The following is a 22,819-nucleotide window of genomic DNA, read 5'->3' as shown; positions in this document are numbered from 1 at the left end:
ACAAAACGGTGTTATTGGTCTGCAATAATGTTTAGGTAGCTGGTACACTATATGGACAAAAGTACTGGGACATCTGACCATTCCTGCCATAATAAATATAATAAAAGTTTGTGTTCACTTGAACTTAGAAAAGCCAAATCTGTTTCAGCAGGGCAACGCCCCTGTGTATAAAGCAAGCTCCATGAAGATAGAGTTTACATTATTTGGAGAGGAAGATCTTGAGTGGCCTGCTATAGAGCTCTGATCTCATCCCTACTAAACACATTTGTGATGAACTGGAACACAGAATGCACACCAGACCTCCTTACCCTACTTCAGTACCTGACTTTACTAAACACCCTTGTGGCTGATGAACAATCAGCCACAACAAATGTCCAAAAGCACACTCCAAAATCTATTGGAACATCTTCCCTAAAGAGTGGAGGAATTATAAGAGCAAGTTGGGACTAAATGTGAAATGCGAATCTCAAAAAGCACATACCATACTTAAAACCAGGTATGCACAACATGGCAATATAGTGTGTGTGTCAAATTAACATCTATATGACTGCCAGAACCAATCACACCAGTCTGCGTTGTTTTTTTCTATAATGTATCCTGATACAAGTAAACAGAAATGTGATTTCTCAGGATCTGATTTTCTTCTTTTGTTACCCATCTATTGCAAGTTTCAATATTTTGACCTTGCTAAAATAGATTTCTGCTTATCACAAGTGTTTTTTAGCCAAGCCCAAATAATCATTATCCTCTAATCTCTCTTTATCAACGAGACATTTCCATTCACAGAATGAGTTTGTATCCCTTTTACGTTTACTGGAGTAATATTTTACCTAGTATATCTCTGCTTAACTACATGGTTTGTGTACTTTGTCCACCACTGGTGTTTGTGTATTATATGATTATAATTATTCATTTAATTAATACATAATGAAAATATAACATCTAACCATAATGCAGAATCAGCGCAGCCTTTTATTGATCGATTAATTAAAAAAACAACAACTTTGAAACAGAAAAAACAAGAAAACATCCTGCAGATGCCAAAAAAACAATAAAATAAAAACTAAACAGATTTTTATTCTGTGTGGCCCGGTATTTGAGAAACCCCCGAACTTAAAGTTTAAACGTCATGGGTCCATTCGAAGTGAAAAAAAGTTCCGGGTTTTATTATGACACGTGGCCGCATTACGCGTGAGCCGCCGGGCCTTAATTGCCCCCTCACGTGAACTAATTAACGTGCTGTTTATTTGGCAGGGGCGCCTGAGCAGGTTTTCTAGTGAGCGCGTGTTCGGTTGCATCATGGCCCGAACCGGATTATGTGATTCCAGAACGCTGCTGGACCGCAAGGTAAAAAACAACAAAAACCCAAACAAGTTTGAGGAGCAGAGGTGCCATATCTTCTTAACTGTTGGATTAAAAGTTTGTTTTTCTGCAGACAGAAGAAGCCCGAGTTCCTTTGCGCGCATGGGCGAACGCATGCGCTGTGCGGGAGCGCGGGGTACTCGGTGTACTCGGGGAAGGAGACGAGCAGAAACAGCAGCACAAAGCCGACAATACAGAGCACCGATGGGTAAATATGTGCGAGCTCTCGGACTCCAGCTAAAGTGTGAGACTGTGCTGTAAAACGCTGCTGCAAACACGTGCAGATCAGTTTTCTTTGGTAGTTCAGTGTTTTCACACATACGTCACTTTAAATGAAGCATCTCCAATCCTGTTAATGTGTTTGTGGCACCTTGTATTATTTCTTTAAGAGTTCACACCACTTGTTTAGTAGTAACTAACACTGAACATAGAAATTGTGCATCTTGAAATTTAAAATCATATCGACTACTTTTTTCACACACAGAAATTGTGCAACGACTTCAATCTTAAATGTCTTAATAAAAAAATCTAAAGAATCTAAGCAAACTCAGTCCTGTTAAAAAATACAAGGTGCCTCAAATGCATTAAGATTTGACACACCACAATGCCTTTAGTTAAATTGTAACTAACAACCTAGGAATTGTGTAATTTTAAAATTAAATGAAATCCCCAGTAAAGCAAACATTTCCTACTGTTTTTATAATGAACATGGTTAAGTTTGCTTGTGAAAGTTTGCTTAGGTATATTATTATTTATTTTTTTTTAATCTGTAAAACCAAAACCAGGCTTTGAGCATTTTGTTTTAAGGAAGCCTAAATAAAATCAACCCCCCCTGTGAAGGACATCAGAATACTCTCATTTTTGTTGCATCTTAGTCATTGATATGAGATCACTTGGATCATAACTGACTTATGCTATTGGCTACTAGGTGGTGACTAGTAACTAGGTAGTTCTATTAAGTAGTGTAAAATCTACAACATAGTCATCCAATTTATTGTCTTGCTAGTTGCTCATCATCCTGTTTAACTCAACCACTGTAAAAATGTTGCCAAAACATAAACTCAACTTGTGAGCAAATTTACAGGCATTGCATTACTTAGATTGTGTACCATTTCCATTGATGCATTTCCCACAACAATGGAAAAGTCTTCATAAACAGAAACAGGTTTGTACATGGAACACTTAGTAGGCTATTCAAACACTTTTTCATTTTGTTCAAAGTAAAGTAATATTGTGAAAGTGGTTGACGATCAGTCTCCAGCACACTCCTGACTACGGGCTTTCAGGAAAACATGCAAATACCATATGTGAGTGATTGAAAAAGTATTTTAATCAGTTTATTTATATTTAAGACTTCCTTAGAATATAACTGATGCCAATATATTATCCAGTGTCCATTTTGTCTGAGCCTCAGTATTTATTTTATTATAATTATGTACACTTTGAGGTTTTAACCTGAAACAAACCTTTATGAATGTTCTGTGACCCCATGCCTTGACCACTTTTGTTTTTGTTGAGTTTATTTTGAATTCCTGAATAACATTTAATCTTAAACTTACTTTAACAGCAAGTGTTGTGGTTTAGATTTTATGCACTGTAATATTAAACACTGACAAACTCCCTCTCAACTGTTGTAATGGGCTGCGTATCAAATCGAGGCAAAATTCAATAGTATTCAAATAATGAAATTTGGATCTTTGTGATCAGGAACTGGCTTTGCCACCATTTTATCCTGGTCTCAGACAACACCTGTCACATCCAGTGGATCTTTCACCTCACAAGACCAACACTGGGAACCATGCACACTTAAAATTTGAGGCAATTTATCTTTAGTCGACCTGAAGGGAGGAAGCCAAAGAACTCAGAGAAGGCTTGCACAAACACTGGTAGAACATGCATAGACAGTAAGCCTTAAGCATTTAGTAGCACAAGCAACTATTGAGTGGCTTAGAGAATCACTCTTTAATAGGTCAGTTTAATGCCTATTAAATGTTTTGTATTGCCTGTAGGTGTGTTCCAGTTTGCTGTTGTCTTGTCTTCTGCAGGTCCAGCAGTTGCCAGTATTTGCAGAAGATGGAATCATTATGGATTTTGTTCAGCAGAGTGGATCAGGTCTGAGGCACTTGCACTCACATCTTTGTTACCATGTGACCTCATGTTATCATTTAAAATAATTTTTCCTGAAGGGGTTCCCTTGAACCAATTAGTCATCCAACTCCTGACATGGTCTTAAGAGACTAACATTTACAGTATCTTTCAAAAGTGAAACCCCTCACATTTCAGCAACCATTTTAGTATAACTTATCAGGGGACAATACCATAGAAATGAAACTTGCATATATTTGGGAAGTCAATGTGCAGCTTGTATAGCAGTACAGAAAATAACTAAATAAAACGGCCATTATTGTCTAAAAAGCTGCCAACCCTAAGTTATAACGGCTGTAGGCTGTTTAACCCTGCAAAGCCACGTTTTATTCATCATGTCTTGTCTGTGCGACACTTGTGTATCTTGTATTCGAGCAGTTAAAATTTGGTGCTTTGAGTACAATTCTTCCATACTGACCACTGGATTTTCAACATGGCACCTTATGGCAAAAAAAAAACTCTGGTGAGCAACAATTCTATTCTCAAATCCTTACAGCCGAGGCTGTAAGATCTGTAACGCCTTGAAACTGTTACAGTACAGTGGCCAGGGTCATACAGAAGACCGTTTCCACTTAGAACAGGCTTTGCAAGGGTCAATCAAAGAAGTTGAGACCTCATGCTGTGCGTCAGGTGCAGATCTGGCTTCTACAAACAGACATGAGTGCTGCTAGTATTGCTTTAGAGGTTGCAGAAGAGGAAGGTCCGCTTGTTGGTGCTCAGACCAAACGCACAGGAAGCCTCTTCTGAAGCTGAAGAAGAAAGCCTGAAAATTGGTTTGCTGAAGACAACTTGTCAAAGAGCCTAAATTACTGAAACCATGTCCTGTGGTCTGATGAGACTAAGAGAAACTTGTTTGGCTCAGCATGTGTGGCGATGCCCTGGTGAGGAGTACCAAGAAAATTCTTGCCTACAGTCAAGCATGGTGGTAGCATCATGGTCTTAGGCTGCATGAGTGCTGTGGTACTGGGAAGCTGCTGTTCATTGAGGGACACATGGATTCCAACATGTACTGTGACATTCTCAAGCAGAGTCTGATTCCACCCTTTAAAAAAACTGGGACAAACGGCAGTTTTTTTTTAACATATAAACGACCCCAAACACACAGCCACTCAATCACTTTCAGCAAGGCAGTTGTCATTTTGGCAAAGTATGTATACAGACCTAAACCCTTTTGTGCACCTGTGAGGCATCCTCAAGCAGAAGATGACGTGCGATGTGGCCAACATCCAGCAGCTCTGTGATGTCTTATGGATGAGTGGAAGAGGATCCCAGCAACAACCTGTGCAGCTATGATAAATTGTATGCCCAGGAGGATTAAGGCAGTGCTAGAAAACAATTGTGCTCACACAAAATATTGACACTTTGGACACAGTTATGGCATGTTCTGTTAGGGTGTACTAACTTTTGTTGCCAGCTATTTACACAATAATGGCTGTATGTTGTTGTTTTCAGAGGACATTAAATCTGTACTGCTATACAAGCTTTACATTGACTAATATATCCAATTGCTGTAATATTGTCCCTTGAGAACATGTACTATAATGGTTGCTGAAATGTGAGGGGTGTACTCACTTTTGAGATACAGTACAAATGTATGCATTAATCCCCCCCCACCCCTCAGATGAAGGAGAATTTGGTATTTGCACTGTGTGATGGAGTTGTGTTGTGTTAGTTGCTCCTGCAGTGGAGCATTATGAGGAGGAGGCTGTGCTGAATCACCTTCATGGTCTGCAGCTTGCACCCACACTAAGTGATCTAGTTCCTGTGCTGGTGCGCAGAGAGATAGAAGTAGCAATGAGTAAACTCGGGCTGCTGTTTGACCGCTCTTACACATGGGACATCTTTTCTGATATGATGGTAATGTTGAAGCCTTCATGCTTTCATTAAGACCAATGCTTTAGTTGTGTGTCTTTTTAATGATTTTATGTAAACCAATGTCTGTTTTTAGAGAAGCCAGCAGCACTTTGCTCTGTCAAACAGCGAACTGCCAAAGCCATTCACAGAATCAACACGTGCCATTCTGGTGGACTGGCTAATTCAGGTTCATGTGAGCGACAACCTTTAATTATCTAGTGATTTTATAAAAACCTAATAGCTGCCATTAACATGCTATGAGTGAAGAATTGCAGTGCCACCGTTCTCTATGACCACACAGGACGCATTTAACTTCTCGGAGGAGACGCTATATTTAGCAGTGCACCTGCTGAACCGTGTGCTCCGGCAGATAAAAATTTCCATCTCCAGTTTACAGCTGCTTGGTGTCGTTTGCCTATTTCTCGCTGCAAAGAAAGAGGAGTGCTTACTGCCGGAGGTAATGGATATCTGCTTTATTGGATGTTAAATGCCCAAAATAATGATTCAATGAGTTGTATACAGAAGTACTGCCTACAACTGTAGGACAGACAAGTGTTTCACCTACAACACATTAGTGCTCTGCATGGTTAGCTGTGTGTGTGTTGAATGGGGGGGGGGTTTGTCAGGTATCTGAGCTGTGCTACCTGATGGCGAATACTTACAGTAAGAAGCAGCTGCTGCGGATGGAACGCAGGGTTTTGTGCGCACTTAAGTTTGACCTGTCTCACACCCCACCTATTCACTTCCTGCTGCTGTCGGCATACATCGCACGCTGTGGCGAAAAGGTACACCAACATTGTTACACTGGTTGAATATTGTAATGTGAACAGTACTCTGGTTTATACGTTGTAACATTTGTAGGTGATTTGCATGGCACGCTATCTGTTGGAGCTCTCGCTCCTCGAGGCGAAGTGTGTGTGTTTTTTCCCGGTTCAGCTCGCTGCTGCTGCTCTGCGTCTGGCACGCCATTTTATTCAGGAGCCCCACACACCCGAGAGTGAGGCGGCCTGGTGTATTGCATCCACTATATACCTGGGCAGGTATTTAGGAACTTTTATAAACACATACCTTAGCTGTTATGCTACATGTTACTTTAACCATTAATCAGATTCATAAATGTAGTATTAGCTGTCTTCTACAAAATCACTGCTTCTGAAAATACCTGTTTTCAGTTTATCATGAGCCTCTGGATTTCTTTTTCTTCTAAATTTATATTTCTGCCCGGGTTTAATGCTGTTCCAACTAAATCCAGATTTCTCCTTTCACTGTGTATGCAGCGAGGCAACACTCTTCACAATCATGCACATCATGGCCACTGCTGCAGCGAAGGCTCACAAACAAGAAACTCGGGCGACGTTTGTCAAATTTTCTACAAAGGAGACTCTATATGCGAGTCTTCATCCTGCACTGAAGAGTGCTCCCTGCCTCCTGAGCCTCCAGACATGAACTATGTTAAGTGTGTGACTAAATAGTTGTATCATGTTGTTTTTTTACATCTTGTCCAATTTGTCAAAAAAAGTTTACATGTTTTTGTATCCATTTTAAATATTTGAATTAAAAATGCTTGTTTGATAATATTGACTATGTAAACCTTCTTATGGAGGTCCAGTGGATTGTTTCTAAATGTTTTATGTGTAGGATAAAAAATGAAATGCAAAAAAATAAATAAAGTAAATGAGATTTTTAGTTGGTGTAAATGTTATTTCCCCATGCTTTGCATAGTGTTAACACTAAGTATCTGGGTGGAGGAATATAACTTCAAACTTGCCATTAGCTTGGCTGTGTTCACAATACACCTATTGGAGCATCTAATTAACCTACCCTTCCTGAGCTGATCGGGTGTGTTGGGAGCATTGTTAGTAAAAATTGCAGGACAAGGAAGGGATGTCTGAAAACATTGTACTTTGTAGAGGCAGGAATTTTAAACTGGATCCACATTATGCATATTACTTTTAATATTTCCTTTTAACAAAATATGTATGTACAGAATATGACCTGACAAACGCTTACCACACGTGGATCAATTATTCATAGCAACTCTGGCTGTAAAACTGAAAAGCTTAAACTCTTCTGTTTGGAAGAATTTCTTGCAAGGAAGATTTGCAAACAACCATGATGTTATAAAAAATTCATACATGAATGTTAAATAATTGTCTTCAAACAAACCTGACATCAATTAATATGCACCTTTTTTTAAAATTTTTGTTCTTGAACCATTTGCCATGTACACAGACTGCTATTATACAATAATGTTATAAAAAACATCAATGTATTTCTAATTTGGATAGAGCTATTGTCCTGTGTGGTTATACAAATGTAATGCAGTAAATTCTGATCAATCAGATTGGAAAACATAACTATTCTGTGGTAATATATTCATTCTGTAAATGTTTATTTTAATATTTGAAAATGTTTTGTCATACAGTATAATTCAATAAATTGCTGGTTAACCCGCAGCAGGTGGTGCAAATGCACCCACTGTTTAAAGAAAAAATGGTTTAATTCTCAAAACTGCAATTGGTGATTCATTTCCAGAACAGCATGGACCTGAAAAATGTGAGTGTTCTATGATGGGTTTATATTAATTCACTTGTCTCCATATTATTCCTATCACAGCTCATTCACAGAAACATGAATGCTGGATACACCATGTAATTTAAGCCTACTCATAAATCAATGAAAATGTGTTAAAGTGCATAATCATTGATGGGGTGAAGTCTCGCGTATCAGCATTGTCTTCTGGGTCTAGGTTGCTCCCATTAGGGGTCCCCACAGCGGACTATGTCTTCATATTTCATATTCATATCTGTCCTCTACACCTGCCTCTTTCAAATCAACCAATTGCATGTCTTGCTTCACCACATCCATAAACCTCCTTGACCTTCCACTTTTTATCCTGCCTGGTGGTTCCATCCTCAACATTCTCCTACTGATATACCCCATGTCCCTCTTTTGGATGTGACCAAACCACCTCATTCGTGCCTCGCTCTCCAAAACATCCTACCAAATCCCTCATTAAAAAAAAAAAAAAAAAATATATATATATATATATATATATATATATATATATATATACTATCAAGTTTTGCAATACATTTTATTTATTTTTACATTAGCCTGCTAATGACTGTTGTTTGGGGGATTTCATGCACTAACGACTAAATGTTTCATATCACTGTAGATAGATAGACAGATAGACAGATAGATATATAGATAGATAGATAACATCATATAATTATATATATTTTGCATTTTTCGAATTACAGCAATAACATTTTTTTCAATTATTTTTAAGAAGCCCTGAGAAGCTCTGCTAGCCTCCTTGTCGATTCTCTGCATGTTTCTCCCAGTGAAGCGCGCACACTTTAACACGTCTCCTAACACGTGAGTTTGCAGTAGCCACGCCCTTAAGTTCCCCTACTCACGTGTACACGTGGACTTTTGTTCCTCATTCGCAGAAGTCAGACCCCCTACACCACCACCCCCCCCCCGAAGGGCAGCACGTGGACCACGACCACGACATCTTTCACTTGTTCATCAGCGCCTGTGATTTGACTGATAGATTTGACTGATAGCAGGAGCGACAGTCGCTCCATTTTCTGCTTATGTAAATTCTCTACTGACGCTAACTGAAATAACGGATGACATCATACACTCAAACACGTGGTACTGCTCAGAAAACGCACCCGGACCCGTCTGTATGTGAATGTCATTCATTGTACACGGAGCTTTCGGTTGTTCATCGCCTGTCCCTTTACTCAACTCCACGTGCTTTGTTACGCAGCAATACCATTGCGTCACTCACGTCGGAGATTGGTGCATTCCTATTGGCCTCTGTAGATGTCGCTCAGCAGCAGAGATTCCCAGCTCCCACATGAAACTAACGGGTGCGTTAACGGAGTATAAGTTTAACACAGGAGACAAACCGGTCAGTGTCCAACAGATTACAAGAACACTGCAGAACAGCGCCACCTCAAGGTTAGTATGAACACTGTTCATCGTGTTTTTCACCACTTCATTTTTATCACCTGTTGCAGATCGGGTCGTTTTTGTGCTTCTAGTTGAATAATTAAATATTTTTGAGCAGGATATCTCTGTGTGCGCGCGCGCGTGTGTGTGTTTGTGTGTGTGTGTCAGAATTTCAGTCTTTTCCTTTTCAGGCCAAGCTGTAGTATTACGTAAGAGGTGAGGACCGGATTGAGTTGTTTTGCTGCTATCTTGCTGCATGGGCAAACTATATCCTGCACACTGAAGTAAAGGAGAAACGCTTGAGTATCTACAGGAAGAAGTAAGTCGATACCCTTTTCAAATAGAAGCCCCCATTTCCCCATCTTACCTGGATAATGTTTTGGCATGAAGGATGCATTGATGCAGCAGTGAGTGGGGCAACATCACTTATTTAGTATAGGCTGGATCTGAAAAAGCATTTAGACCAACTCTTAAAGTCAGATAGATCCAAACTTTAGACCAGACACAAGTTAACGGTGGGACTTTCATAGGTGCAGATGTCACTGATATGAACCTGCCATCCACTTTATTAGGAAAACCTGCTCATACATACATACAGTTATCTAATATGTCATGTGGCAACAGTGCAGTGCAAAAAATATCATGTAGATACATACAGGTGACTCACTTCAGTTAATGATTACATAAAACATCTTAATTAAGAAAAGTGTCTTGGATTATGGCATATACAGTGTTGTGCATACTTTTTAGGTACGTGTGTTTCACCTGAGTCTTTCGCAGAACTGCAGCGATACCAATTATTATTCTTTTTTTTACATTCACATATTTACTGTTCAGAGAAGTCTGACCATAAGTGGTCTTGGAAAAATTGTGGTAAAAAAAAGCGCCATATTGTACCTCTGATATTTAATTTGATTTCTCTTTTGTTTATTTACTTTTTATTTTGCAAATGATAAAAATAGACTAATAATACTTCCATTGAAGGCATTCTTAATTTACACTAGGGCTGCAACTTTATTTTATTCGATTATTATATTTTTAAATTAGATGTGTTGCTTTACTATAACTATATAAAACCATAATTCAGGGTATTTATGTATAAAAGTGTACTTTTAAAATATGCAAAAGCCACATATTGAGTTTTGACTTTCTTTAATTTTAACATTATAAAGCTTATAGTGGCTGCTTGTTGAGTGCATGTTGGATTTCTCCTTTGAACAAATTCACCCATTCTGGGTTGTTTCTTACTTTCTGTACTAAAGCAAAAAACAGCATTTGACTATGCAAGGTGAAGCAATTTGTGTAAATCAATATGATTAGAACCTCATCAAACTTCATCAGGTTGAATGGGGATGATCTCTCCAGAGATGTTCAAGTGTGGGCTCTGGCTGGGCCACTCAAGGACATTCACATAGTTGTTCCATAGCCACTATCTTGTTATCTTGGCTTTGTGCTTGGGGTCATTGTCCGGTTTGAAGATAAACCGTCGCCCCAGTCTGAGAACCGCTCAGACTGTGCTCTGGAGCAGCTTTTCACCAAGGAAACATTGCTGTACATTGCTGCATTCGTCTTTCCCTTGATCCTGACTAGTCTCCCAGTTCATGCTACTGAAAAACATCCCCAAGACATGATGCTGCTACCACCATTCTTCATTGTAGCAGATAGTTGTTCTTCTGGAAGGTTCTTTTCTCTTCACAGAGAAATGCTGGAGCTTTTTCAGAGTGACCATCAGGTTCTTGGTCACCTTTCTGACTAAGGCCCTTCTTCCCCGATCGCTCAGTTTTGCTGGGCGGCCTGTTCTAGTCAGAGTCCTGGTGGTTCCAAACGTTTTCAAATTACGGATGATGGAGGCTACTGTGCTCATTGGGACCATCAATGCTGCAGAATTTATATTTGAACCCTTCCACAGATCTGTGCTTTGATACAATCCTGTCTTGGAGGTCTACAGACAATTTCTTGGACTTCATGGCTTGGTTTGTACCAATAGAGAATGGAACAGAGAAACACAAGAAGCTAACAGGCTTTATTAAAAGAAAGGAAAAAAGAAATGCATTGGTGTACAAATGCATAAACATTTGCTGAAAACCACAACAGTGACTAATAAATGCAATTGTTCACTGCTTCTGTTATCTGCTGTATTTAGATTTAGTGTTTGTTCGCACCGGTTTAATTGAATCCATCACTGTGTCACACACGAGCTGATTGTGAAACCTGATGTTTGCGAGTCACAACAGAACAGATCCAGTGCGACTGTCCCGAAGTCACAAACACACAGTTTACACAATAGCACTTTGTTAAACTTTACCATTTTCACATGATGAGGATTATACAGTTTTTTTTACCGTGCTGATATTTCACCTTCATCTGTGACACCAGTGTGTTTTCTATTTATGTGCATCACTGTCGTACTTCAATGCAACACAAGCTTAGCTTTGCATAAGTTGCAGGTTTCAGTCTTGTTTGTTGCCTTGGATGACTTGGGATGCACACTTTTTCCTGCTGACAGTTGACCTGTACTCTACACCATTTTGCAAGCGGCTGTGTTATCTTGCCAACAACTTTACTTGACAACAAATTTTGTTTTCGATTATTATTGATTTTATCAATTAGTTGTTGCAGCCCTGATTTACAACACTTTTTTTATGAGTGCCTAAAACTTTTGCACATTACTCTATGTTGGTACCAGAAGGGATGGTTTGAGTAATTTAAAAACTTCTGACCTTCTGGAACAGTTAACACAGAATGCTAGAAAAAAAACATTGCACAAGAACAATTATGTCACTATGAACACTTTTTTTAAAGAGTTTAGAGGAAAATGAACAGGTTGAGTTGAAAGTTCTAATGAAAGGCTTTGGCAGTAACAGGCTGCCAGTCTTTACAGGACTGAGATGGAGAAATACTATCCAAAGGGTTTGTAGTTCTGTAATTAATAATTTCAGAAATACAAAGTGTGTTCAACCATTAAGTTATTCAGCCTACACTTTCCCTGCATTTATAAAGCATGATAATCATATTTGACTGGTTAGTCTCATTATGAAATGTGTGAAAAAAAGTCCTTGTGAAATAAAATCTGTGATATTGAAATAAAAATGTATTCAAATCTGAATGTTTTTGCGATTTATAGTAATCACTTTAGTTTGTTTTATTGTTATTTATTGATTCATTACTTAATTTGCTTGTTTATATTATAGGCATATTAATCTATGAAAATATTGATGACTAATTTGCTTTCTCCTATCAAAAAAAGGTAAACATATGCTTTCTTTGAGATGTGTAAATCCAGCCAGCTGCATCTTTTTTTTATACAGCGGCTCATGCTACATCATGGGGCAGCAGAACATAAACTGAGGAAAGTACGGTTCACTTTTTTCTGCATTCATGAGAAAATGCATCAGATGCCTGGCAATGATTGGTTATTGTCATTGTGCTTGACTGGGTAGAAATTATGCCACATATGCCATGGCCAATTTTGCTTTCATGGAGTCTTATGGATGGCTGTGGCATCATTTTATTCACAATGTCCAGACATAAGGGTGACTGCTTTCTTGTGCCATTAGGGAGCCTCCTCCCTCCTAATACATATAAAGACTTATTTGTAAAACCCGATATGTAGTTTTGTGCTTTTATTAAATAACTGCAGGGGGTAATGCATGTGTGAAGGGGTTGAAGTCTTTCTGCAGGGGTAAGAATGTGTGAAGGGATTGAAGGTTTGTGTCTGTCAGAAGCTGGCTCACGATCATGTGGATACGAGATTCAAATTTTGTTGACATTATAGACTCCACTCTGCCTCTCTTTTTGCCTTCAGTACCCATAATGCCCAAGGAGCTGAGTTGTGTGGGTAGGTGTGCTGACCTTCCTGGCAGTAAAAAGGCCAAGGACAAAAGCAACTGCGCCTCCCTGTTGTCCAGAACAAAGGTTCACACAGCGCAGGTCATGGATGGACGGAGTTCTCGCTGCAGTTCTGAGAAAGACTCTGGATACTCGGGTGAGACACACGTGTTACACATTTGTTTCAGGAAATAATCTGAGCAGTAATATTAAATGAGACACAAGCTGTCATCTCAAGTCTAAAATATATTTTAAATGGTCATACAGCTAAATTAGGAAGTACAGACACTCAAAACCACATTACACTCTGTCTCTACATGCAAACACTGGCAGGAAAAAGCAGTATGCATTCAGTGGTTAAGAAGCTGGCACTCAAAGTTACAGTAAAGTGTCAATCAGGATTTAGTTATGAATATATCCCAACTTTTAATTATATAGAACCATTCAGTCTTTAAAATATGGAAAGAACATGGCACCACTGCAAGGGCATTGTAAAGCTTTTTGCCAAAATTCAGTAACTTTGTTGGTTAATGGAAACCATCGATTCAATTCATTTTAATTGTATAGTGCTTTTTACAGTGGACATTCTCCCAAAAGCAGTTGTACAGAGATAAAAGGCTTATGAACTTAGAGTTTAGAAGTTTAGTGCCTATAAGTGTATCCCTTATACGTTTTTTCCACATGAGAAAGCCAGTGGTGACCGTGGCAAGGAAAAACTTCCTTAGATGGTGAAAGGAAGAAACTTAGAGAGGAACCAGACTCAAAAGGGACTCATCCTCATCAGAGTGGCACCTAATGTCCATATATAATAGTTTTATCATTGTTGAGGTTTGCTGTTCAGTGATGCAAAATATTCATTTAAACTGCGGTCCTAAGCCATTGTAGCAGACTGTTTATATTAATTGCAGCCCAAGTGCAGCCCTAAGGGTGCTGGAGAGATCCATAGCTCAGACAGGAGCAGTTTTCTTAAAGGAACATAGTACAGACACAAAGCTGGCTTTTTAACGTAATGTGGTAAAAAGAATGCCATTTAAAAGAAATGTACATGAAATCTTATTTGGTAGACCAAAATAAGACTAAAATCAACACAAAGGACTACATTTAGTGAAAACCGAATCCTGATCATGACCTTAATAACACTATCCTTACAGTGAAGCCTGGTAGTGATAGTGCCATGTTGTATAGATGCTTTTGATCTTAAGGGACTAAGAGAGTTTGGATGTTGCCATATACAGTGCAATCCTAGAAGAAAAAACAATGTTAATTTTGTTGTGTAAATCAAATAGAAATACCATTTAAGTCTTAAATCTTAATTTTAATTAAGTCTTAAGTACTGTTTCTAACCAAGGAATTTTTTGTATATGTTTTAGGCAGTCCATTGGAGGAGAGTTTAGTGCTAAATTAATTGTTACATGCTACTCATCTGTGATTATATTGTCTATAATCAACTTTTGCAGCTGTTTATTATCATGTATTACTAAATTTGTTTCTTTTTCAAGTGATTTAATCCTTGCTTCTTTCATGTCACTAGGAATTCACTGAATAATAATTGACAGCTGTTTACTGGAAAAAAGCAATTTTAAAACTGAGATAATTAATCAGAGCTGTTGCACTAGCATTGAAAATAGCTGAAAATAACAACAACAACAAAAAAACCTGGCATGGAGAAAAAAATGTTTTAACAAAGATTCTGCAGAATCTGTAATAATTTAATTTGAAAAGGTTTTGTTAAGAAAAAAAAAACATGCAAGCCATCCTGATACAGGGTAGCTCAGCTTTAAAGTGATACAGGTGAACTGTCTTTCCTCTCTGAGATCAGATATACCATCTGTAATAGAACAAGAGTGTGCTAGATGGAAATAATAATAATAATAAAAAACAAGAATAGAATTTGAACTACAAACAGTGGTGTATAAAAATGCCACTGTTACACGTTCCAAAATCAGGTAAAAGAAAACACTGAAATGAAGTGGATTTTAAAGAGTAGATGATATGGAAGGATAGATGTCATTCTTCTTGTGTCAGTGTTGGAACAACAGGCACATTTTGACTTTTGATCTAGTTTTATTATTAGATTGAATGTTTCAGCTATTAATGTATAATATACTTGGGTTACTTTAGGTGTTACTGCCAATGTGGTTGCAATAGAACAACTAACATCAAAAAACGTAAAATTGTACTGTGTTGAAGTTTAGTAAAGATGTTAAAAATTAAACAAGTAAAAAAAAAAAGGGATGAAACCACTGGTGTACTAAAGCTTATCAGTCTACCATCTAGTGGATGTAGTTTTATGACTTTGACTTGCATGGCTAAGCTTTATTTGATAATTAACATAATGTATATTAGTAGCAGCTAAATGAAATTTGAAGTTTGCAGGAGTCTTATGTCTGGTGATGTAAAGAGAAATGAGTCCAGTCTAATTAGGAGGAACTGCAGAAATTACCATGCAAGTTTGGAAAAGCATCACAATCTGACTTTTATACCTATAGAAATAAAGGACTAAAGACTAAAATTCTTTTTTTTTCTTTTTTTTTTTTTTTACTTTTATTAGCCTGTCTTGATTCAATACACTGACTATTTAAAAATGCTTGATGACTGTAAATATTTTAATTCATGATATTTTCGTTATATCTCCTTCAAAGATGCTGGATCTGACTATCAACAGACAGATGTAGATGATCAACACAGTACTGTGACTGAGCTCAAAGGCTATAAACCTCAGAGTACAGCAGATCAGGGGAGCCACAACCTGGTATCGGGTCAAACTGAGTTCACTCCCATGTTTATCATCAAAAATGTAGTTTTAAAACAGGTGAGGTCAATGTGGAGGATAGAGACACAAGAATACAACTTAACAGTTTTTACTTATTAAAAAAATAACCCATGTACAACACCAATTCCAAGAAGGTGGGACTCTGAAAAATGTAAAAATAAAAAAACAGAATGCTATTATATGTAAATATCATAAACTCATATATTATTTATAATAGGACATTTAAAACATATGAAATCGTTAAACTGAAGAAAAATTAATTTTTAAGGGGAAAAAAAAGGTAATTTGAATGGACAGGGCCGTGTTTACGACTGTATAGCAGTTCGTATACATCTAGAAACTGAAGACATCAGTTGCTGGAGTTTTGAGAGAGAAATGTTTGTCCCATTCATGCCTAATGCTGGATTTTTGCTGCTTAAAAGTTCCAGATCTTTTTTGTCATATATTTTGTTTCATGACATGCCAAATGTTTTTCAGTTGGGTAAAGGACTGGACTGTAGTCAGGCATGAAGCCATGCTGTTGTAATAGATACAGTATGCGGTATAGTATTGTCTTGTACGGATATGCAAGGTGTTCCCAGAAAAAGACATTGTCTGAATATTGTTCTAAAACCTGTGTATACTTTACCTTTTTAGCATTGATGAGGTAGTTTGCCAATTCCACAGGCACCCTGTACCATCATAAATGCAGGTATTAGAACTGAACACTGATAACAAACCAGATGGTTTCTCTCCACTTTAGTCCAAAGGGTGCAGCATCCAATCCAATCATGTTATTCACCTGTTGTCAATTAAAGTATTTAGTGGCAAAATGTTCCTCCATTTGTTTCTTTTTAGTAACACTTACTTTTCCAGACTTTTGTTGCCCTGGTCCCAATTTTTTGAGACTTGTTATAGGCATTAACCTCAAAATTAAATGTTTTCCCTTAAAATGGTTTCCTCATTTTAAACATTCAGCATGTTTTCTATATTGTATTATGAATAACATATAGGCAGAGGTGGAAAATAAAAAAGTAAAAATATTTTATTACTTGTAATGTACTGTACTTAAGTAGATATTTCTGGTATCAGTACTTTACTTCACTATTTATTTAAACTTTTTTCTTTCACTTATAACATTTTTTACACAAATATCTGTACAAAACAGGCTTATTACTTTAGTTTAAATCTCTTTGGTAAAATGTCAATATTCTTCTTGTTGCGTGCCGTTTTCAGCCCGTCAACAAATTTCCTGTAATTGCGTTTTTTTTCTTTTTTTCAATCTACCACTGGTGTATTTTTCCTGGCTATTTTTTGTGGCACTTTTCCTTATAACACTGAGACAAACTTAAATTGTCTAAAAAAAATTACTCTGTTATTATTGATCGTGCAGATTAGAGCAATACATCATTTGATTTAATAAAGGGTCTACTTTTATTTGTATACACTCATAATAACAACAAAACTCGGTGCTTTTGTAAAATAAAGACAACAGACAAGGTGCGTCCTCTGCCGTCTCTGTCATCTCCCTTCACAGACAAATTAATAAAACAACCTGAATCTCACTAAATACTTGACTCGCAGATATAATGAATATATGAATAGAAAGCTTGAAATGTCTAATTTGAAAAATCCCAATCGAAAACCAATATTCTCTGATTATGTAATCCGTATGAAAGTTAGAAGAGGTACAGATTCTTCGGTATCACCTCATTAACTGTCTGTGTGGAAACATAGCAAAGGTTCCGTTTGGTGTCCTGATGATTTACGTAATTTAAAACACCATAATTACTTTAAAACATTTACAAGAATGTAAGTAATATAATTACTTTAAAACATTTACATTTGCATAAAGCATCAATATTTGTCCATGCCCATGTTTGAGTATAAAATACTTGAAAAGTATAAATTTTAGGTAAATTTAGAAAAGATAATGTGCGATTAAGATTAATCGTGAGTTAACTCGTGACAATTTAAAATTAAATGACAGCCCAAATATTAATATGATGTGAGGTCCAGTTACCAGTGTGACACTAAAACAGGTAGTAGTAATGGCTACTTTACCGTTCTTACTTTACTTCCATTGTACTTTACTTAAGTACATGTCAGAGCCCAAACTTCTTTACTTTAACTTGAGTTAAAGAGTAAAATCAGTACTTCAACTTGAGTGAAGCATGTGCACTTTTGCCACCTCTGCATATGGTTTTATGAGACTTGCAAATCATTGCATTCTGGTTTTTATTTTCATTCTACACAGCAATTCAATTATTTTGAAATTGGGGTTGTATGACTGTGAACAGGTCATTTTGAAAATCATTATTTCATTTTCTGTTTTTATCTGTGTGAAGACAGGACAGTCAAGACAGAATCAGGTTTTCCGGGCATTGTGGGGATCTGAGGGCACTAATGCTCAAAGTAATCTTCTGTTGCTGCAGCAGTCAGGCATAACCACGGTCTCTCCACTCCATGTTCTTACACCACAGCTACAAAGCGCTAAGAGCAAGAACAAAAAGGGCAAAAACACCTACCTTCCCATCCTTAACTCGTATCCCAGGATTGCTCCTAATCTGAGCAAAGAAAAAACAGAAAACGCCCCAGAGGGTTGTTTAGAGGAGCACAGTGTAAGGAAGAGAGTGTGCACTGAAGAAACAAAAGAAGTATCTATCACTACCCAAGTGTCTGAGAAGCATTTAAACAAGCAGCTGCAGAGCCACTTGAACTCTCACACCCATTCTGTCTTGCATTCACCCTCAGCCAATACTGATGTAGCACAGAGGAGTTCAGAACCTCCAGGACTAAAGATCATGAGCACATCACAAGCCTTCACAAGTCTTAACTCTGTTTCCAGTTCAAATCCCACTTCATCATTTCCATTTTCATCTTCTTGTTCTGAACCTGCAGCACTTTTGCTCAACAACAATAAGGTCCCAGATGCTTCCATTGGCTTGACTCGGCACCGCCGCTTCCTTAACACAGTGGAGATACTGAGTCAGTCAGGACTGCTGGACATTACACTAAGAACACAGGAGTTGCTCCGCCAGAGTGCTGCTACAGAGCAAAATATTGCTCAGCTGCGTCAACATACACATCTGCTGTGCCAGGCTGTCAATGCAGGTTCCAACATGCCCAATTTCGAGAAAATACACAAGGTTATGGTTGAATCTGGTTGCTATCCAAATCTCAGAAGCTTGCTTTTTATGGGCAGTGATGATGGAGAGCTGGAGGCTGACATCAGCTCCAGAATTGATGCTATGATCACCTACAGATGTGGGATTAATGGCTCCAGAGAAGCACCTCCCACTCCTCTTCTCACTACTGAGCCAGTCAGGGAAGGCAGAGCAGGTCAGGAGGACTCAACATTTGGTATGGAATGGTCAAGGGCCTATGGGAAGCACCCTCCTCACAAAAAGATACTTGTACCTCTAGAGAGCTTAACTTGTGCGGTGGCTGCTGTAGAAACTTACACAGAATAACACAGTCCCTGAGTCTAGAAGTGTAAGTAAAAACACAAATTCATACACCCATGGAGTGCTCGTGAGTCAGTGAGTGCTGACCTTCACCATGGAGAAACATTTTTGTGTGACATGTTTTAGCAATGGTTTAATTTGTAAACCAAACAACCTTGATGACAAACATTACTTTTGTCTTTTCACAGTTTATGGTATCTCAGGGTTTTCACAGTTACTGCATTTCAATTATTTTTAATAATTTTCAGTTCAGTTTGTTTCCAGATTGTAATGCCTATACATCTATTTATTGGAATCATTTCTTTCCTTTGACATAAAATAATACACTCAAGCCTGGACTGGCTATGGGGAGACTCGGAAATTCCTGTGGATTGGCCAGTCTTGTGACTGAAATTTTCCTGTTCACTAACTGGAAAATGCTGTATTTCTTAGAAATTATGTTCTGTCCATATAGTTAAATTCAAACATAATGTTTAGGCTGTATTAAGTGCAAAAAATAACTTTTACTAAAACAGAAGGCATTTCAACAAGGCTGCAAATATGTAAATTATAGATAGTTTAGAATAAAAGCTGAAAGTAGTAGCCAAAGTTGATGATCAGTGACTTTTAGCTATTTAGCAGTTAGCTTGCTCAGAAGGTAGGCTGACAGTTTACAATCAGCCAAGAACACAAGGCAAACAGAAAGAAAAAGATAGTTCTCTGTTTTCAGGCGCTTTTTGCTGACAATTTCTGAAGAGTAGTTATTTATGTTACTGGACATTCTTGCAATAGTTTGTACCATTTCTTTTGACCTTTCATCATCAGTGCATTTTTATTCACACTAGTAATGGGTTTTTTTTTTTTTTTTTTTTTCTTTCCAGTGGTGATAATTTTCTTTTATGTTATGTTTTGATCCATGCTAATAATAATCTGTGCTGATACATAACCTGCTGTGCATGTGATTTGTTTTTTTTTGTGGTTGTAATATTTCAGTTCTAAAGTTATTTTCTTCAATTATGAACAATCATATGTGATTATAAAAGTCTTAGTATGATTGGTGTTTTATATGGTCATGTATTTTGTTCTATAAATTCCTAAGCTTCTTTTCTCTATTTGCTGTCAAATTTTCATTTAGTCCCCTGAAAGTTTTTGTATAAAAAAACAAGTATTATGAAAGTATCAAGAATTGTTTTGTGCTATACTTTAGTCTTTTAAGATTGATGAGATTAATAGATAAATAAAAAATGTAAGACCACAAAAGAAAAAAAAAAAATCAGAATTTCAGCTTTCATTTCCTGATATTTACAGCATCGTAGATATGGCACCACATTAAAATTAATCACAAAATTTTTCACATTAATGAAAACAATATTATGAAAAAAGTTGAAGAAAAAAAAATCAATAACAGACCATTGGACATTAACATTACTAGAATTTGTAATGTCATGAAAGAGAAAGAAAACACTGCTTTATTATTAAACATATGTATAATTATTTGATTATTTACAAAGCATATACATTTTTAGGATGTGGCAGCACCAAGGAATGCACTGTGTTGTGAAGACCTCTAGTGGCTAATTCAGAAATGACAGAAAAGAAACAAACTAAATATCCTGATTAAAAAAACGATCTTTATTCCATCTCTTACAAAATATGCATACATCTGTACAAACTATGCATACATTTAAATCCAGATTTGCCTGCAGCATTTATGAATGTATATAATGTACACTTCCGTCACTTCATCTCTATTGCGGCTCTGGCACCCTTGGGTTGCGTAGGTTGCTGATGACCTCTGAAAGCATACGGTTGCACAGAGCTGCATAAGGATTTAGACTTACAGCTTGTTGTCTAGCAAACGTGCTTCCCAAGGCTGCTGCCCGCTCAAAGTCAGCCCTTGCCTCATCATCCCTTTGTGTCAGTCTGAGCAATAGGCCACGCTGAACAAGAGCCTGGCAGGCTGTGCGGCCTGTGCCCCTGCTCAGTGAAATGGCCTTTTCCAAGTCTGCGATTGCACCTTTAAAAAAGGTTATACAAATACATACAGATTACTTAGACTGGGATGAATACAGGTCAAGACAGAATTATAAATAAAAAAAAAAAATATATATATATATATATACAAAAAAAATTTACTCATCATGGAGGTGATCATATTTTTAGCTGTTGTGAATTATTTATTAGTTTTATTTATTTGATATGTTCTAAAATAAAAGTGCCTAGACTATTTCTAAAAATTACAATTAAAATTTGATTTTTTTTTTTTTGGAGAAGGTTTTAATTTTAATGTATTTTTATTATTTTTTGTTTCATTATTTGGGTTTCATAAAGGACTACCGGTAAGTGCTAATAGTAGTATAATAGTTTATAATGTTTACAAAATCTGTTAAATATGTCAGTCAATAAAATATAAGGGTCAAAACACTATTCAGCTAAAAAGAATAAACTTACTGTCAGTATCTCCCTGTAGACGCTTGGCCTGAGCACGATTATTGTAGGCTGAAGCTCTCATGGGAAGTATTTGGATGGCTTGGTTAAAATGACTCAAGGCTGTCTTTAAATCCCCAGATTCAGCAGCAGAAACTCCCTGCAGCTCCAAATTCTTCACCTGCTTTAGCAGATTAGGGTCAAAGGCAGAGTCTGGAGAGAGAAAATCAGTGTTGAATACAAAGAAATTGCTGAAGAAATTCAATTACTACTCATAATTAAATATTGACATAATGCTTCCAAATAATGCTTTTAATTAAAATACAAAATATTGGTTTGTAAATGGCATGCATATGTTTACATACTTGTAAAATGTTGACATTGTACAACAAACCCTGTACATACCATCGTCTGCAAGTTCTTCCTCTTGATTTAAACCAGCAATATCTCCAAAAGGGCTTGTAGGATTAAAGATTGTCCAAAGAACTGCTGTATCATGTTCTGATGCCATTGTATTGGTAGCTAGACTGAAAGCGATTCACAATTCCAACAAATGTATTTAAAATACTATGTCATTTTATGTGAGGCGTTCTTTTCCTAATGTTCTCCAGACTTTACTGTGGCCAATCAGAGTAGGGGGTGGAGGCAGGACTTTGAAATCATGCACATCTGTATTTAATTAACTCTGCTAAGCTGCAGGGTGCAAAAACAAAATACACCTCTTGAAACAATTTTAACAAGTCTATCTGGTAGAATAGAAATCATGTTGAATTTAAGCATTATTAACATTTTACAATGATATACTTTAATACATTTAATAAATACACAAAAAAACAACACATACAGCATAGCAGTCCTGTATATTTACGAGGTGGGGACTTCATGGACATTATTTCTTTTTGAAAACATCCCACGAATGCTTGATTGGACTGAAATCTTTGGACTTGAGATGCTTTATCATATTTCTCAAAAAAATTCCTTAATTTTTTTTTTTTTTTTTTTGCATTGTGGCTGTTAGCATTATTTTGATGAAAGA

At 37.1% G+C, this 22,819-nt stretch overlaps 3 protein-coding genes across 10 annotated transcripts; 2 read left to right on the top strand and 1 right to left on the bottom strand.

Moving 5' to 3' along the window:
* Positions 1-1,186: 1,186 nt before the first annotated feature.
* LOC124395353 (cyclin P) lies at positions 1,187-7,041 on the top strand. 2 transcript variants are annotated; one of them, XM_046863781.1, is made up of 9 exons: positions 1,187-1,347; positions 1,436-1,570; positions 3,408-3,474; positions 5,180-5,364; positions 5,456-5,554; positions 5,663-5,818; positions 5,988-6,146; positions 6,223-6,397; positions 6,639-7,041. In XM_046863781.1, the coding sequence occupies exons 1-9, from the start codon at positions 1,300-1,302 to the stop codon at positions 6,770-6,772; spliced, it is 1,158 nt and encodes a 385-aa protein (XP_046719737.1). In that variant the 5' UTR covers positions 1,187-1,299; the 3' UTR covers positions 6,773-7,041. The 2 variants fall into 2 exon arrangements, with proteins under 2 accessions (XP_046719737.1, XP_046719736.1); XM_046863780.1 differs by having other exon boundaries at positions 6,223-6,401.
* Positions 7,042-8,862: 1,821 nt separating this feature from the next.
* Positions 8,863-20,468, top strand: si:ch211-132b12.7 (uncharacterized protein LOC564531 homolog). Of its 7 annotated transcripts, none has more exons than XM_046864966.1 (5): positions 8,863-9,339; positions 9,522-9,649; positions 13,136-13,315; positions 15,801-15,970; positions 18,259-20,468. In XM_046864966.1, the coding sequence occupies exons 3-5, from the start codon at positions 13,144-13,146 to the stop codon at positions 19,381-19,383; spliced, it is 1,467 nt and encodes a 488-aa protein (XP_046720922.1). In that variant the 5' UTR covers positions 8,863-9,339; positions 9,522-9,649; positions 13,136-13,143; the 3' UTR covers positions 19,384-20,468. The 7 variants fall into 7 exon arrangements, with proteins under 7 accessions (XP_046720922.1, XP_046720917.1, XP_046720918.1 ...); XM_046864961.1 differs by having other exon boundaries at positions 12,639-13,315; XM_046864962.1 differs by having other exon boundaries at positions 9,499-9,649; positions 12,639-13,315.
* A 499-nt stretch (positions 20,469-20,967) lies between these two features.
* Positions 20,968-22,411, bottom strand: ttc36 (tetratricopeptide repeat domain 36). The gene is made up of 3 exons (XM_046864968.1): positions 22,189-22,411; positions 21,808-21,996; positions 20,968-21,373 (listed from the first exon to the last, which is right to left on the bottom strand). Exons 1-3 carry the CDS (start codon positions 22,292-22,294, stop codon positions 21,105-21,107), a joined length of 564 nt encoding a protein of 187 aa, XP_046720924.1. The 5' UTR covers positions 22,295-22,411; the 3' UTR covers positions 20,968-21,104.
* Positions 22,412-22,819: the final 408 nt, after the last annotated feature.

The sequence above is a fragment of the Silurus meridionalis genome, chromosome 13 (genome assembly GCF_014805685.1).
Source record: "Silurus meridionalis isolate SWU-2019-XX chromosome 13, ASM1480568v1, whole genome shotgun sequence".
NCBI lineage: Eukaryota > Metazoa > Chordata > Actinopteri > Siluriformes > Siluridae > Silurus > Silurus meridionalis.
Note: the sequence above shows the minus strand (reverse complement) of the source record. Positions and strands in the feature narration are given on the sequence as shown.

Bases quoted from the DNA above. Each gene is read 5' to 3' on its own strand.
- LOC124395353 (XM_046863780.1), top strand. From the start codon at position 1,300: ATGGCCCGAACCGGATTATGTGATTCCAGAACGCTGCTGGACCGCAAG. The intron at 1,571-3,407 runs GTAAATATGTGC...TGTCTTCTGCAG, and splicing joins ACAATACAGAGCACCGATGG to GTCCAGCAGTTGCCAGTATT. The intron at 6,147-6,222 runs GTACACCAACAT...TAACATTTGTAG, and splicing joins TCGCACGCTGTGGCGAAAAG to GTGATTTGCATGGCACGCTA.
- si:ch211-132b12.7 (XM_046864961.1), top strand. From the start codon at position 13,069: ATGTGGATACGAGATTCAAATTTTGTTGACATTATAGACTCCACTCTG. The intron at 13,316-15,800 runs GTGAGACACACG...TCTCCTTCAAAG, and splicing joins GAAAGACTCTGGATACTCGG to ATGCTGGATCTGACTATCAA. The intron at 15,971-18,258 runs GTGAGGTCAATG...ATCTGTGTGAAG, and splicing joins AAAATGTAGTTTTAAAACAG to ACAGGACAGTCAAGACAGAA.
- ttc36 (XM_046864968.1), bottom strand. From the start codon at position 22,294: ATGGCATCAGAACATGATACAGCAGTTCTTTGGACAATCTTTAATCCT. The intron at 21,997-22,188 runs GTATGTACAGGG...TTCTCTCTCCAG, and splicing joins GGAAGAACTTGCAGACGATG to ACTCTGCCTTTGACCCTAAT. The intron at 21,374-21,807 runs GTAAGTTTATTC...CCTTTTTTAAAG, and splicing joins TCTACAGGGAGATACTGACA to GTGCAATCGCAGACTTGGAA.